The sequence below is a fragment of the Opisthorchis viverrini genome (genome assembly GCF_000715545.1).
Source record: "Opisthorchis viverrini unplaced genomic scaffold opera_v5_391, whole genome shotgun sequence".
Lineage (NCBI taxonomy): Eukaryota > Metazoa > Platyhelminthes > Trematoda > Opisthorchiida > Opisthorchiidae > Opisthorchis > Opisthorchis viverrini.
In genome coordinates this window covers 311,734-328,580 of record NW_008752049.1, presented here as the reverse complement: position 1 = coordinate 328,580, position 16,847 = coordinate 311,734, and the positions used below count along the sequence as shown (strand labels likewise).

Genomic DNA, 16,847 nt, shown 5'->3' with positions numbered 1-16,847 from the left:
ACGTTTGTCTACCTTCTTAACTAGCTTGATGTTCAACGGAAATATCTGAAAAATACAGCACTTATGCTCACAGAAATTCGTACGTTAGAAGGCGCGCTTAGTATAGACTACAATATCCCGGGTTGCCAAACAGCAGTCAAGAAGTACATCATTCAGTGTTAAAAAATGTCAGTAGAAACTGGATTCAAGCTCTAGAACATACATATCTCCTAAATAACGGGATTCTTTGTAGGTTCTAGGAAGTAGGTGGAGCCCACAGTAGAACACGATTTGCAAATGACTGTGACAGGCCATTCCAAGCTTTTGAAAAAGACGATGCCATAATTCAGTGCAACACATTGATCTTGATGAAAAGAGCTATCAGGATTTGCGTACCAAATGTTTTTTTGTTAGGAAGCAAATTAGAGTGGTTTACTGATTGCGATACTGACGATGACGGTGGTGATTATGGTGGTGATGACGACGATGGTGAGGATGGTGATACTGACAGCGATAGCAATGTCGTTATTGTCAGACGGATTCCGGTGGAACCACAATGAAGTAGGCCACCAAACAGTAACAGCTTACTCAGGAAAAGGATTAAGATCTTGACGGGTTTGGAGAAAAAATATGGACTATTAAAAAGACCAACTCGTGAATTAAACATGTTCTTGTTTGACCTTACATGTAGTGTGAACAGACAGAGCAAATTATAGCGTTGTCAGGAACCAAACATGCTTACATACTAGGTGATATTTCTGAATTTCCAAGGCGCATTCGACTTGGCTGACCGGTCTCTTCTCCCTGACACGCATGCCCATCAAAGAATGTTCTGGAAATTTTTAAACCTAATTTATGTGTAATGTGTGTGAGCGTACGGAGCATACGGAGAGTACTCCAAAAGCCTCCATACACAAGGCGGGGTCCGTCAAGGCTGTCCACATTGTTCCCATTGAATTTCGCGATGGATGAGATAAAAAGAGGAACTATGGCTGGTTTTCAAAACCCTAATTTTCGAATAGCCTCTGATGAAAACCATGTCGATCTGGAAAATGTAGGCGACATCGTTCTCGTCTTCGGAGAAGAAAAGGCTCAGGTGTTGTTCGATTAAACGACTAAGGTCATCTCGTAATTTGGTTTGCATTTTTGCACCCACAAAGGTTAGGACCATGCTCCTGGACATACCATCACTCAATATGCTCCTTAAAATCCAGGGATAGGCACTCAACGTTGTGTGAGAGTTTTGATAAATTAGAAGTGGTATTAGTTCTGATTGTAGTGTGACAGATGAGAATGATGAACGAATCTACAAGGCTCGGGTCGAGTTTGCTAGTTTGAGACAACTATGGTCTCAAAGAAGCATGTTCATGAATCTCAAAAGACGTTTACGGATCGGTCTGTTTTTGTATGGCTGAGAGACTTGGACCGTCCTAGAACAGAATAATTCAAAGGCTTTCGCAGGATGGGCCACAAATATGCGGCGTTTCTCGATAGAATACGGACAGTTAATGTAATGGACTTAATGTTTAATTTCGTCCCCGACCTTTGCAATTTCTTGCAACCTCTTGGCCTGTCAAGAAAAGCCAAATAATCCTCCATCACAAAAAACGTTTTAAATAACATTTCGTGCTCGCCGCCTGTTTGTTTGTCTGTTGGAATGAGTGGGAGGGTGACGGAGGATGTGCGCTGCGTGTATTTTCATTCAGAGCTCACCCAAGAGTTGCGCACCACTCATTTTCTGAAAAACCAACAGTTCGTGCATAAACTATCTACAATATGTCGCAACTTACTTGTTAGTCATTCCTTACGTACCTAATTGTCGTCTGGTCTGATGGCACGTGCTTAAAGACCAATATGGAGGTAGTTCGGTTTCCAAAACAAAACCTGTCTGGAGTTCTGTTTAATCTGTGTTTAGCTAGTCAACACCAAACAACTTGCCATTGGCTGAGCTCAGTCTTGCTACAGAGTCGGAGCCAAGCGAAACCATTGAGAGCACTTCGTGAGCAGGCACTTATGTTCTCCGTTGGAGGTACTGTTTAATATTTGTATGGGTATTATTGCAGGTGAAATATGTCCATATTTAGGAGAGTGACATCAACTCAGTGGAGAGTGGCGTGGCCGACTTAATCACCATAGCAGGCGATTACTTACGCTGAATGACTGCGGCTGCTGATGGTGAGCTGCCAGCAGGATACTTATTGAGCACAACGTCAATAAGCCATTCTCGGAAGCGATCCTTCCAAAAGTACCGCATATGATAGACTTGCTAGCTAGGACGAACATTTGGGCTTACACATAATATTTCTGTTCATGGAGATTGAAAAAGTTAGGTTTATTCAGCCACGTTGCAAGTGCCTCTGTAGCCCATTTCTCACGGGTCTTCTGCTTATCTACATGGTTGCCCCAGTGGAGACGAATTTGAAGATCTGTCCACAAGATAAACAGGAACCCAACTCTCTCAATATTGATTCCATCTTGTGAGTAGAACAAAGCTGAGAAGCGCTACACAGCTGCTTTATCTTGATCGTGAATCCTCAGCAGGGTGTATGTGACGGAACTCTAAGGACTCCTGAACCCGCAACTTCCAGGCTGGTAGTTCGAACACTCATCCGTTAAGCCACAAGCGACCGATTAGCCAGCCAAGTTGTGTGACTGGGTGATGGGGATCTTGTGACCGAAGAATTCGCGCTGCTATATCCTAAGTGCACAATGCTGCTCAGCCGATTGTGGCTGAACGTTTAAATTAGCTTGGTTCATGGTTTCGAAACTGTCCGGAGTTTCGTGGTATGCGCGGTGCTGATGATTCCCAACAAGGCTGTAGTAGATACACGATACTTGTCGACTTTTCTGCACAAACTGAGTTCGTTTTAGCGACGGATTCTCTAATAAAATTATACAACTCCACACTACCTAAAAGCAAAATATATTCAAACAATTTGTTACAAGGGGCATCAGTAGTATGTCTATGGAGTGTACTACTCGATCTATTTCCCTGGACGCTTTCAAAACTTCACTGTGATGTAATTGTTTGTAATATTATCTAAGGTAACAAATTCTGACGCATGAGTAACCTAAGTTGATAGCGAAGATTGCAGGTTTCAGTATGATTAAGGCGCATTATGTACGCAGTGAAACTAGCACGTAAACTTTCTGACTACCATGACCAAAATTAACCAAGTGTACTTTTGCATATTTTATTCAGATTTACCTATCCCAGGGTCACGGTTCTATGTTTAGGCTGCAAAAATATTTCATGAAGATTGATGTAGCATAAAGACCGTATAGGGTGCACCGCGATAAAAGTACTTTGCTTCTTGTTACACGAGGCATGGATTTCTGTATAATACTTCTGACTGACATTTGCGCGGACTTGGGGATCATGCCTTAAATAAGGGCAGTTGCCTATAACCAGGGTCCATTTGGTGATTGCAAAAGTTTTTAAGCTTGAGCTTTGATCGTCCCGTAGCGTTTGAAAGGTTAATGTCTGGTGATGTATACGGGTTAGAAGATTCGGCGGTAAAGGTTCAGAACGTATAGTAATGCCCTCGTTGTTGGCACTGAATTCAGCCCTGAAGATAGCGAATTTCACAAGTAACAGCTGTGGAACAAGGAGTTATAACTACAGTGAGTGTGACCACGTGACGACGTGGTATCTTATGGTGCCTGGCCTGTGCGGTCTCCATACCGGCGATCAAGATTACTGAAGATCTGCAAAACAAGAATTACATTGTCGAGCAGCATCTTCATGTGGCTCAATTTTTCGATCCGCGCCTTCAAGGTAAGGGACTTGAGAAGATCAAACAGAGCTCTCACGTTAGTATCATGCCGATTAACTAAACCACAAACAACGTAATTCAAGTACTTTTTAGTGCAGCTAACTCGCGGCTTATGAACAAGTTTTGCAACCAAATCATAGGCTTTGGCTGATGTCCAACCGTTAATTGCGTTTTTCAGAAAGCTATTCCATCCTGTACCGAGCTAATTTGGACACTTTAGATTTCCGTTACATAGGCCGTGGAGTATAGGCCGTAAGCAATAAGTGCAGGAATAATCAATACTTCAAACCCTATATCTATCATGTGTGCGATCAGCAGACGACTGAAAATTGTCCAGTCCATACTCCCCGAAGGTGTATGACAAAAGCTACACAAGGCGCAGTTTGTCGTTTGTGAGAATCTTTGTAATCCCGAGTTTATGTGGCAAAAGAAACATTGGCAATGTTGGTAAAGATCTCTGTGGGCAAACCGAAAGAAACAGGGAGTGTGGTATTGATGGTACAAAGATGATTAGGGCATCAGCCACCAAAATGTACATGCAGTGGTTCACAGTGGACTAACATTTCTCTGTTTCAATTCACCTTTTTTCTACTTTAGGCCTCAGATCTCCAAACAGAACAAATCTCCTATACAAGCTCAACAAAATATAACAACTTGCAATTGGAACGACCAAGAGATGGAATAACGCCATTCGAGCAACTCAAAAAAGACTTCGAACGGTGCTCTCCATATAAGTCTGAGGTGAGAGCGGGAAAACGCATTGGCTTTTATCGTCTCATACTGGATATAGGTCGTGGAAACTTCTCAAAAGTGAAGCTAGCAACTCATACAATTCTGAATGGTAAGTTTCTGGAACAATATGTTTACGTTTGATTGAACCAAAGAGGCCGGTTGTTAAATGTAGACGGTCCAAAGCACACTCATTTCATGAAAATTGGGGCTAGTGGCCTCATGGAGTTAAGAGCCCGTAAAATGCAAAAATTTAGTGCAACGAACCAACACAGGTAGCTAGAATCATCGTGATCTTTTGAACGTTCCTGACAAATTGGTTTGTAACAGCACTTGAGTGTTCGGACTTGACGGCAACGATTCTGAAATTTACTGTTGGCCACATAAGACAAAATGGTTACCAAGCAAACTCTTTCGACGATTTCACCTTAGATAATACAATTTTAAGAGGTGGAACGCTGAAATGCCTAAATTAGTAACATGTGAACTACAGTCAACAAATTATGGAACAATGCTATTCGTCAGCGTGGGATAAACCTGCAAACCCATCTTCAATTGCTTAGATGGCGCAAATGATAGTAGTCTGTGTGCCTCGGTGATCCAAGATGCACCTCCTCAGCCTTAGACTCTATGCTAAGTCTCAAAAGTGGTTTCATAACTAACCTCTGTTGTGAGTGAAAGTGGAAGATTGAGTGTCCGTCCGTGTTCAAAACACACCAGTTTATACCTCATGGAGTCATGCTGCCGAGCACGATGACACGATAAGTCGATCGGAGAATGAGGAAACATATATCTTCCAACCTTATTAGCAGTTATATAACACCGACAGCCACTCTAGTCGACCAAAACTTGGTCGGCACACAATAAGATAAACCCAATTAGGTCTTTCCGGGTTCTGTAAGGAACGTAATGAAAACAACGCCGATCGATTCAACCTCGAATAATCGTCTTGATCAAACTGATTGCTATTAGGTTGCGTGATCCTCTTCTGCACTACCGAAAGCAAATACTTTGAACAATTCGGCTTTTGTGGTCGAACTGGTCCGCAAGTTCACCTACAACTTCAAGCTCACATACGCAACCCACCATTTTTCCCGCCGTCTGGACCTCAAGATGCTTTTCCGTGACCTGGACTCAATAACTCAACGTCCAAGGCTTTCTAGCTGCAGTTCATTTCGAGTGCTTCACCTCTATAATTGCATGTCTTGTGAAAAAGAGATCAAAACTACATGGTTGTCAACTCTTTTGTCTCTTTCAACTAAATGGGAGATATTGGTATCTGACTGGTTGTCCCTGACAATGACTCTATTTCTCATAAGTTGAATACATCGCGATGGAATGATGTTCATCACGGAGATTTCATTTTGTGAGTGGAATCAGTCTATCCTGAAAAGCCAGGCACTGCAGAGTTGTCTCCTTCTTATTGGCAATCGTCAGCAGTAAGCATTTTAAAATACTCCAGTGAGTCTCGACCTCGTGAACACTCCGCTGGTAGTTTGAACAGTTAACGGTTTGGCCACGATCAGCTGCTGCTTGTGAGTAAATGGTCAACTGTTCAGACCACTAGCCGGAAAGTTGTGAGTTCGACACTTCATGGATTTTCGTCAGATACACACTGCTGATGTTTTTGAATGGGGATGAACCAGCTGTAAAGTGATCCTCGATTTTCCCGCATGGATTGGATTCACCTGCAAGAAGAATTTACAATAAAATCCCATCAGCAGATGATGATGGCGTTTATAGGTTGGCGTGTCACTGCTTCAAACCCTTCTGCGCGTTGTTTGCTGTTTTGATTTTTTTACAGATATAACCGAGATGTCTGAATAGACTGAAAAAGAGATCTTAGTCTGATCAGTTGATTTCCTTCCGAGTCTTCGCACCCCAAGGGCAATCTCTTGTAGCGAATAATACAGATACTTGAGTCAAACAAACTCTAACTCCCCCAACTGAATTGCAATCCTCATCCATTTTGTCGAAAAATAACTAAGCCTTGTATTCTCTGTGTGTTTCATGCGGTAATGTGCCAAAAGTTGTTCATGATGAATTGCGCTATATCCTATAGTGATAATTAGGCGATTTCCAGCACATAAGAATGGACATGTTTTAAGAATAGTGGGCGGTCTGGCCGCAGTGAAAACCATATTGGTCCTTACCTTCCAAAGACGAATCTTAGCCAACCGATGCCTTGAGTTGATGTATCTAAACGCGTTTAGGGATAATATTTCGTACTGTTTTGGACAGTGGGTCTTCACTGAAGTAGACTGCTTAAAGTGCATTTGTTATGGTAATTTAATGAATAAATAAAGATAAATATAGATAGATTTTTCATTGCGGAACGTCAGATATGCTTATAGACTACTGAGTTTATTGAGCACGAGATAGCTAAATGATTAAGACACGAGCTTACTAACATGACACTCCGTGGTTCAGGCCGACCTCTGCATCTTCACTGGTTTTGTCGAAGCTTAGGTGACCTGGCAGTATCTCTCGGCCCTAGTGCATCCTTCTGGTGACATGGCAGCTAGGCACCGAAAGAAGGATACATCTGTATCACTAATGTAATCGAATAATAAATAACAACTGTTTACTGGTTTACTTGAGCACAAATTCACGGGAGCACAGCTTATCGCTGTTTTACAATGAATTCTAACTATCAGAGCGTCATCAGAAAAACTTATCATCATCAGTTGGAACTTCGTTTGATACCAGGGTCCATTCTCAGTATTCAGGTTCAACCATTGACACACAAATTCGATCTCACTTCTTACCATGGATGTAACGTGGTTCTGGCAAAGTATATCCTCTCATATAATCGGCAGTATGCAAAAAAGCGGCAAACTTTGCCTGGTTGTTCGTGAAAAATTAGGAAAATAACAAAGTATTCATCTTAAGTACACACATCCATAGAACTGGTACGTTGTTTTTTGTCGGGTTTACCCCGTTGTCCACAAGTACCCAGATTTTATTTCCTCATTAGTACAAGATGCTGGACAAACATACGATGGAACCGACTAATTAAGGGTAACTGTTACTCGTCAGTGAAGGGCAAACCCCGCTTTTCGGAAATCCTGTTTTAACCTGTTGCAAACTCTTCAGTGGCCGATCCTACACACTTGAATGGATAGAAGGCAAATTAGTACACGCAATCCACTTTGCAGCTGACGAACCGGCACTACCATACTATGACCTACTTTAACCTTGGTCTTTAGAAGTAATCTTACATCCATTGGTAAGTGCTCAGCGCATAGAATATGTCTCTCATGTAGCCCCACGCACGCCATTCTCTATTCTACAAGGCTGGATATTTCAAGCTGGTTGTCATGCAGCTTTGTTTTTATGCTCCGCAAATGTCATTGAATTGTACTTTTATGCCATGAGTATCGCGATTCTAATTCATCCCATGGGACGCCCATTAGCCGCACAATGCTTTTGGCTGTAAAACCTTTGAGACTAGAGTAAAACGTTTTGCGCCAAAATGTTGCATTTTGTCGTGCATGTGCTCAAACCAAAAGCAATTCTAAACTATCCTCACATTCTTACAGCTCACCAAATTTCATCGTCCACTGGAGCAATCATAGCTCTGGTGGAAACGTCTGGTGGAATAATTTCCCAACACCGATTAGATCCCGAGATGCCTAAACAGGGCTCAAGAGTTTGGACTGGTACTCTGAACTCAATTGCCGGAGTCCATTAGTCCATCGGGGACACGCCATAGCTCTCAAAATTTCTATTCCATTGTGCAAATACTGAGTGCCCTCCACAGAGTCCTCTTTCTGGGTTTTTGACTTTACACGCTAACTCTGAAAATATGACAGTTTATTGTGCTCCAGTCACATACTTTGTCTGCTTCTATTCACGGCGTATAGTTTGTTCTGTTTCCAATTATTTTTTTCCGTACAATGGTTCTAAGTGAAACTGGAAGTAAAGAAGAGAAGAGTCATATACTCCCGCCTTTGGTCCGCCTCAGAACATTTGAGTGACTCGCTTAAGGCTGAACCGTGTACAACTGTTGTGAATATTTCTGAACTGAAGTATTAACTTCTGAGAACAAACGATACCTCGTAAACAAGTTTCCACGTTATGCGGTTTCCCTGACAAAATTAATATGCATTGAAGTTGCAGTTACATCCCAGACTTCAAAGACAAAACAGTTGGATACCTTGGCCGGTTGGTACCCTGATTGACACCGGGTGGCAAATCTTAGTAAGAACTCCAGCTGATTGCTATTTTGCACCCTGGTATGATGGTACTTTCCTAAAAACCTGCAGATTCACAAAATGCAAACCCTGCCAGAGGTTCACATTCATTTTCGAATTTCAGAAGCGGAAAAGTGAACCACTGTTGCTGAGGTAGTAATTGTGATAAAATGGGAATCCAACTCTACTAGAGTTGAAACACGACTTTGAAGAGGTTTGTGGGAATTTATCAGTAAAAGAAGTGCCACTGGAGGATGGCATATAATGAAGTAAGTTTGCTGTATAAAGCAGATTCAAGGAGCCTAGCCTGTTACCACCAACCATTTCAAGAGAAGACAGGAAAACATCATAACAGCTAGAGTTTTTGTTTCAATTCGTATCCTCCCACTGTATTGACCAAGATGATTAATATGGGCTACTCTCCGCAAACAGTCACAAAATTATGGCACAACGAGGTTCGTGACATTTCCTGATTTGTCCTGTTTTTCCCCAAAAAATTCGACGAACATCCTTCCCAACTATGAGAGAAATGTATGCAGGGTGATATTCCTCATTCGTAGCTAAATAATCGATTTCGTTGCAGTAGTTTGGATTGCGTAAATCCCTTATATGATTTCGGCAAGTGGGTAAAGTTGCAACATTCACGGCAACTATAACGTATTGATTATCCAGGCTGTTACTATTTTATTGACTTTACTTTCTTCGTCCTTCTTATGAGCCAGTTTTTCTGCGTTTGCGACATTCCGAAAGTGTCCTGATATTCTCCACAAGTAGTTGCTTCTAAATTCTCCGTTCCTCTTTTTCCCGTTAAATAACCTGACGTCAGTCAAAAAAATTTACCTCACAGAATTTTACCTACCCCCTATGCGGCCCGAAAAGCCGCCCTCAATAAGCTGCTTTCAGTTGGCTGATCGAAGTTAATTTGTCAACGTCTCCTTGCGACTACGGGCTTCACGTGTGTCACGAGACCTAACTCAGTTCAGCTGGTGTTTTCTCAGCCGGTCTCGGTAGACTGGAAGTGTGGACAGGACCTCAGTGGAAATCGTTGGTGCTAATTTCGAACCGTTGACACGGCACAGTAAAACTGAGTCGGTACTGATATACTGTTCACTTAATGGCCTTTCAAGTCACTCCAGCTAAGTCTCTTCCCTGAAGTGAGCCTGATGTGCTCACAGATGTCCTGATAACCTGCGCACTGGTTTCGCGTCGATGTTTGTTGACGAAACCAAAGGCTAATTCTTCTACCTGCATTAGCCAGTTTCGCCTCAGTTCCGCTCAAGTATTACGATACTTGTTCAACAGTTTTCACAGCTAATGAGTGCTTCTTTTGGCGAGTATTTTTCCGAACTCTTTTTCTAAACGATTTTGAATTTCATGTGTTGTTTAAAAGTGAATATAATTTTAAAGACATTGACGATGAACTCAGAATGTGAAGCGGAACAGGGTCAAAGACGAGGGTGATACGAGCCGGAGGAGGCTATCAGCCCCCGACAAAACATTATTTTCACAAGGAAGCTACTAGCGGTTCCGTCCTTCATGAAGTCACCAGTTAGGCGTTGTTTCCGGGTCCCCATTAACCTATTTGAACACCAGTTTACAGGAGAGTAGCGAAGTACATTCATGTGTAAATAAACTTGGCGTAATTGGGAGACTGGACTGGATACGACATCTTCACGTAGTTGAATAATGTTACCCTCACACAAAGGTCACAGCCTATGTGGCGATCCGCCTCTAAATTTTCGCCTAAGAAAGGTGAAAGACGGTCAGTATTGATTCTTTTATTTGGTGATGGGCGGTGGTTATCAACCGAAGTGGCTCGAATATTAACTTTTGTTTTGCGTCATTGTTTCGTAAAAATTGTTTAGTGAAATCAAAGGCTGCGAAAAATAACTGTGAAATCAAATGCGTCCATGGAATTCTCCGCAACTTTTCCCAAAGAAACCAATGGAATTTGATTTTTCCTCCCGAGTTGCGTTTTTGTTCTCAAAAGTTCGTGAAGTTTCACGCACGCAACATAGTGAACCCACACCTTTTGATGTGACCCTTATCGGTGAACAGTATTCCGTATAGGAATCGAAGAGTTTTCAGCAACCTTATGAGTAGTACATTACGTAAGTAAATGTCTTAATTCAACCAAATAGCTGCTGGTGAAATGGGTATTTCGATTGCAAGTACCTGGAGGACGGGTTGACAGATCACTAATTTTCAGTGTCCTAGTATTAGCAATACAGTCACCAAACGTAGTTGAGTTTGGTGCGAGGTATTTTTTCAGGGTGATGCTTCATCGTCAGGGGTCCCTCAGGTTTACTTCTTTGTAACCTACAGTGCACATAAGTAAGCTGGCAAACATTCTCTGTGCTGTTGTGCTGAACTTGTCTGCCGCAGTTCACACGAATTTCCGTCTATGAAAACTCACGATAGTTTGGGTTTTGTACACTAGCCTTCTGTCACCCAGTGAACAAAGGCATTTAACTTGGATCCTCCGTGATCCAATTTTGGACACACTCTCCACGATATATTGATTTGCAGAATCAAACTTTTCTCTTATCCGCATGTCCTCAAAACGACCCAGCCAAGAGAACTTTGTGCTCATGCTCGTGTACGGCCGAATCCACCTACCCACCCGCATACGCACATAACTGCGTACACATTCACACGATCGATACCACTAGTGCACAGGCTTTGTTCACGTCCGCATAGCTGTCATTGCGCTCGGAGCTACAGAGTTCTGATGAAGTCGGTTCTTACGGACCAGCACTATGCTGAGCAGCAAGTTTTGACACTGTTCGGTTTCCCCATACGGACATGTTAGTTCATCTAGACCACCGAATAGCCGTACTGTCACTATAGTTGGTAAAAGCGTTTTAAGTGTTTAGCAGACTTTTTCTTCAAGTAAAGTTAGAGCATTCTGAGTGGCTGACAGTCACTGCTCAGATGTTTCATCTTTGTTTGGACTCATCAGCACCGCGCATCACACGATTCTCTGTGGGTAACCAAACCCGTGACCTTCTGTTTAATAGACGGGCTCTACTGCGTCCGGTCGTAAGTATACTTTTAGCACGCTCGTTATGACACAGTTTGTAGAATGAAATTCAAACTCTAACTTCTCCATATCTGATCGGTTTTGTCAGGCCAGATTGTTTTCAATTGATCAAGTAATTTGATCAGTCCGCGTCAGCAGGTTTGATGTTGCCTTCACTGTATTTCTGATCCAAAGGGAAAATATTTTAGTTCAAATGGACAGTAGCTGATTATGTGGATCACAGTGTGGCAAAAGTAGTTTCAAGTATTTCTGAGCTCTTCTCATCTTACTTTGTTCACAATTTTGTCGAGAAATATTTGATGAAAAACTGAGCCGAATGGTCGATCTTTCAGCAAATGCGAATACATTTGCATTTGAGATGGGACCATTAGGCCAATCCTAATCGCTTTATCGGAACGATACATACCGAGTAATCCATGTGATGGAAATTCGAAATCTTTGACAATCAAGGACGTGCACCGTCAGTAAGCTATAGTAAATGCAAAACATTAGTCCCTCCTTCGGTGCAGGCCAAGCAATTTCGGCACGTCTGGTCTGGAGGAAAAGATACCATTATACATTCCAGATGTCATACAACTCCCCATTAGTAACGCTGTTTCATGTTCCTAGAACTTGCGTTTATTTTTTGGTTATTGTATTTTTGGTTGATTCGATAGTGCAGTTTGTATCAGGCTGCAAAAGGCTCCCCTCGCTGTGTCCAATATTCGGAAATGTCAGTGGTAAGATACTCGGGAGCGAGTATTTCTGATTTTTTACGCAGATTCTGTTTGATCCCATACTCTAAAGTTGAGGTTTCCGGAATTTTTTTCAGTTATGTGCTTCTTACCCTCACAGCTGGTTGTTCAGATACGCCCAGTTGATTCGCGCGTGACCGACCTCTCGTGAAACTATGCTTCGATGTTGCTGCGCTTACCCTACTTTGTCATACTTCTTTTCCTGTACACATTGCGAAAGTATACTAAAATCTCGGCGAGCAAAGCATAGTATTAAGATACTTGTTTTCATCCTAGTGTAGCCCCCCTTATCTAATGCCGACAGCTGGACGTGCTTTTTTTCTGAAAGAGAATTCCATTTCAGTATAACGTAACTCCATAACATCTGTATGCACAAAGGATGGATCGGTTCAATTCACACAGTTTTGATGTTGTCTTCTCAGAGTCTACCTTTCCAGCTAGCATAGGTACTGTTCTCTTCAATAGAATCGATTGACAGCTATAAGAGTCGTCATTCAGAAGCCCACTGGTGAGCAGCCTGCGTACTAGCAAGTCGCACATGTACTAATATGAGCAGGCAATCAATACGGCTGTGCAGACTGTAGTCCAGATGAACTGACGTTTAACACTGTTGTCCAAGCACATGCGCTGACAAAACAAATTGTGCAAGCAGGTGCGATGTTTACTGAGTCCAGGCTTTTGGGTTCAGATATCTCAACTATGTACAAGGTCGCATTCACATTACGCCACTTAAGGTGAATCCGCCGTTTTTAATGGCACACCAGCCAACCGATATGTCAAAGCACTACGAAGTATTCACAATTTGTGTGTTTGTTTATCCCCGTATAAAGAAAGAAGTATCTCAATTTAGCCTAAAGAAACTTTTAAACGAACACATTCAAGCTCGTCTAAGCTCCAACACGTTCATTATAACCCCCTTTTAATGTTTGGGTTATCATTCAAGTTTTTTCTACAGGAGAGGAATAAATATTTTCATCTTCAGCTTACCTGGGTAAATGAGACCGCATGATTAGCGGAATACACTCATATGCAAACTCATTTGGTTTTTCGAGAGACTCACCGGGGACCCGCCTCATGTTTCAGTCGCTGCGATATTCAAGATATCGCGATACATGTATGTTTGTAATGTACTACTTCATAAGGTTCCTGAAAATTCATCCACAACCCACGACCGGTTATGCTCCACTTGGGGTTCGTCAGTTAGGCGCAGTCCCCGTGTTTCCGTCAACCTTATGTCCTACTTAAAACCAAATTGCACGAACTTAGCGAAATACACCCGTTTGCAAACTAATTTGGTTTTTTGAGACACTCACCTGGAACCCAGTTGAATCACTCGTTTGTGATGTTTCGAGGCCGCATCATGTTTGTTTACCGTTTCACTTGCATTGATCGTCTAAATATGGTGTCACTATTCTGTGGAAATAAGTTTCAGTTGATCCAGTTTATCTCCATTTACAACCCTGCTGGATCAAATCTATACATTTTTCGACATATCACCCAAGACGAAGGTGTCACGCGTGCGCCAACCACATAACTGTCTTCTAAATACATAGCTTGAAGCGACTGTTAAAGTTACACCAATATACAGTCACGGAAGGAGAGAGGGTTTTAAAGCCCTCTGCGGCTTATATCACATTGTGGCGACGTCTGTAACTGCTACCGTCAGCCGTCTTCATGGAGATGGTTTGCTGTGTTTTGAAGAACGAGATGAAGCAAAGGTGTAAACTTGAGGGGAATTCATTACACGAAGTATGCATATGGATTTCCATGTACGTGATCCTTATTGGGTAACAGTTATCTAAGGATCAAGAAAAGACTTCTCTGCGATATTGGATAACCTGACGGATATTCACGAGAAGAACAATGTTCATACTTTGTGGGTCTTAGAGTGAATTAAATCTGTAACAGAAAGCACGTGATATTCGAAACAGTGGTTGTATTTATTTATCCTTTTTCTCCCAGCTTGTCGTCCTCTGAAATTACTCCTAACCAGTGCCCGAGTTCCTTTCAGTTAGTCAGAGCATGCTATGCGCAGTGGTGCTATTTTTACTGTATCGGTGGTCCGGGCCAGGTATCGTGCACCACAGTGCTCTGTTATCCTTTTGAGCGGTATGTTTATCCAGGTGGATAGAGAGGACGTTGAGAAAACAATAAACTGTGGGTTAAAGTGACGAGACTCCACACGCCTGTCGGATTAGAAGAACATAATAATGTTTCTGTTATTCTTTCTAAGGATAGCAAACTCCTCAAAGAGATATAACCAAAGAGATGTGATTTGGAATGTCGACGCGGGCTTTTCCATCATTCATCATTTGGTCTCTGACCCATCGAAAAAAGCACCCAAAATAAAGGGCAGTTAACCTCTTTTCCACGCGATGATATTGGGAAAGTATGCCTGCGTAATGCAGAGTATATACTTCACCAACAGTCATGTTGAATTTAACGAACAGTTTATATGGCTCAGTAAAGTGAAGTCTGCAGTGAACCTGTGTACATTTAAATGATCTATTCAAGTCATCTCACTATGGTTGATGTTGAAGTGAGCCTTATGCTCTGGAGTTTTACAAAATTGGGGCTAAATCACTGTTGCTTATACAGTACGCTCCGGATTTAAAGTATAGATTTTGGCGTGTGTGACGTCTGGTGCTGGAATTTACCATCCATGGTTTGCAGATGTACCACGAGTGTTGCATTATTCCGAAGGTCTCCAGTTTTCCGGGAACGAGCTTGCTATTTTCCACATGGTTACATCCGAATATGTATATACACCACTATGAGGCACTTGCTCTGAACAGTGTACCCTTGAAAATCGATAACAATGAACGCAGTGTTAGTCACTTTCGTTTGTTAGAACAATTGCAATACATCTGACACTCGAGTGCTGTTTCTTCAAAAACGTTGTACAGCTGAGAGCAGAGCACACTTACACACTGTAGAAACCTTGCATCCGACCGGATGCGATAATGCAATGCAGTGAAAGAGAGCTGAAGGACAAGTTTTTGCTAATGGATTCGTTGCTTCATCGGAGGATGTGACTGGACTGGACACATTTTCTCAAGAAACCCGTTTAATCCGAACAGCAGTCGAGGTAGGATGGTAGAATGAGTAGAATACGTTAGACGCTAGATGGGGGTTTTTCGTGCTTCCCACCATGTGCATCAGATGTATCCACTTTGCCGCCCATCCACTGATATGAACCCCAAGTGGCGCAATTGTTTTTCCTCTCTGTTGGCTTTCTACATCAACGAATCTGTGAAGTTTTGAACTAGATAGATGAATATCTCGGTCACGCATTTCTTGTATCCACAATTACACCGTTGTTTTTATCGCCTATCCATACTCAGGTGAACACATGGTACCCGGGTGCTTGCTGGACACTTTGGCTTTAATTTCCAAAATTTAATTCCATTCTGCGATCAAATCATGTGGCTATAGCTTTTTCAGTGTGTTGGTTCTGTCTGGTTGTTGAATTCTCTCTGTTAACTATGACTGACCTGCACGGTAATTATGCACGCAGCTCATGCGAATTAAGGTGTCAGCGATTTTGGTATGACGTGTTCTAACTTCGGAATGTTAGAAATTCGACTGACTTCGAACCGTGAACCTTTCTATCGGTCGATCATGAAGTGCGTGGCGTGATCAGCTGCGTCACTGCACATCAATTTCTTCGGTGACGTGTATTCTAACGAAAGTCAGTCTTTTTCACACATATTTGCGTTGCATGCTGTGCAAATGTAACTCGGTTAGTTTCGTAGTAGTAGTAGTCAGAGAAAGGGGCTAATTTCCATCAAAAATGGTGTGTTGACGTGAACAGCCGTGTCAAGAAATGAAGCCACACATAATTAACGAGATTTCAGTTGCATTGTAAAATGAGCCTTGGATACCGTGAAATACACGCGTGTGGGTGGATCTAATCGGGCGACCACAGATTGATCGCAGACTACTGTTTTCAGCTAAAATTAGAGTCGACTGGTAAAAAGTTCACCTGTAGATGTACGGAACTCAGTGGCAGCTTAACGGGGCTTTCATGAAAGTAACCAAGCCGCGTGAATATCCCACACCCGTTAGTGACTACCTCTCGATTCGCTCCATCAATACGGAAAATAACACGCCAGTCTGATTTATTTAATCCCCTGAGAGGGCGTAGAAAGAAGCTAAGCTCAACGTTTCCGCCCATAGGGAGCTATGGCAGACCAAGTAAAAAATATGCTGAGAATCTTCGGGCAACAAACATGAAGAGGCATCAAATCTGTTTTTTCCCGAAATTCTCTTCAGTAATACGTTTACGTTGATGCAATGACATTCTTCGATCTAACTGACAAATTTACTCCCCGCCATTAGTCACTATTTTATAATTGTTTTACTTTATTATTATATATTTTATACATAT

General features: G+C 42.2%; 1 protein-coding gene across 1 annotated transcript in view; it reads left to right on the top strand.

Annotated features, from left to right (window-relative positions):
• T265_10649 (hypothetical protein) overlaps positions 1–16,847 on the top strand; it is a gene marked incomplete at both ends in the record, with an annotated part of 58,510 nt that overhangs the window by 18,598 nt on the left and 23,065 nt on the right. The window contains one exon of the mRNA XM_009177094.1: positions 4,353–4,596. Within this exon, the coding sequence (XP_009175358.1) occupies positions 4,353–4,596 (244 nt within the window). The remainder of the gene's footprint in view (positions 1–4,352; positions 4,597–16,847) is intronic.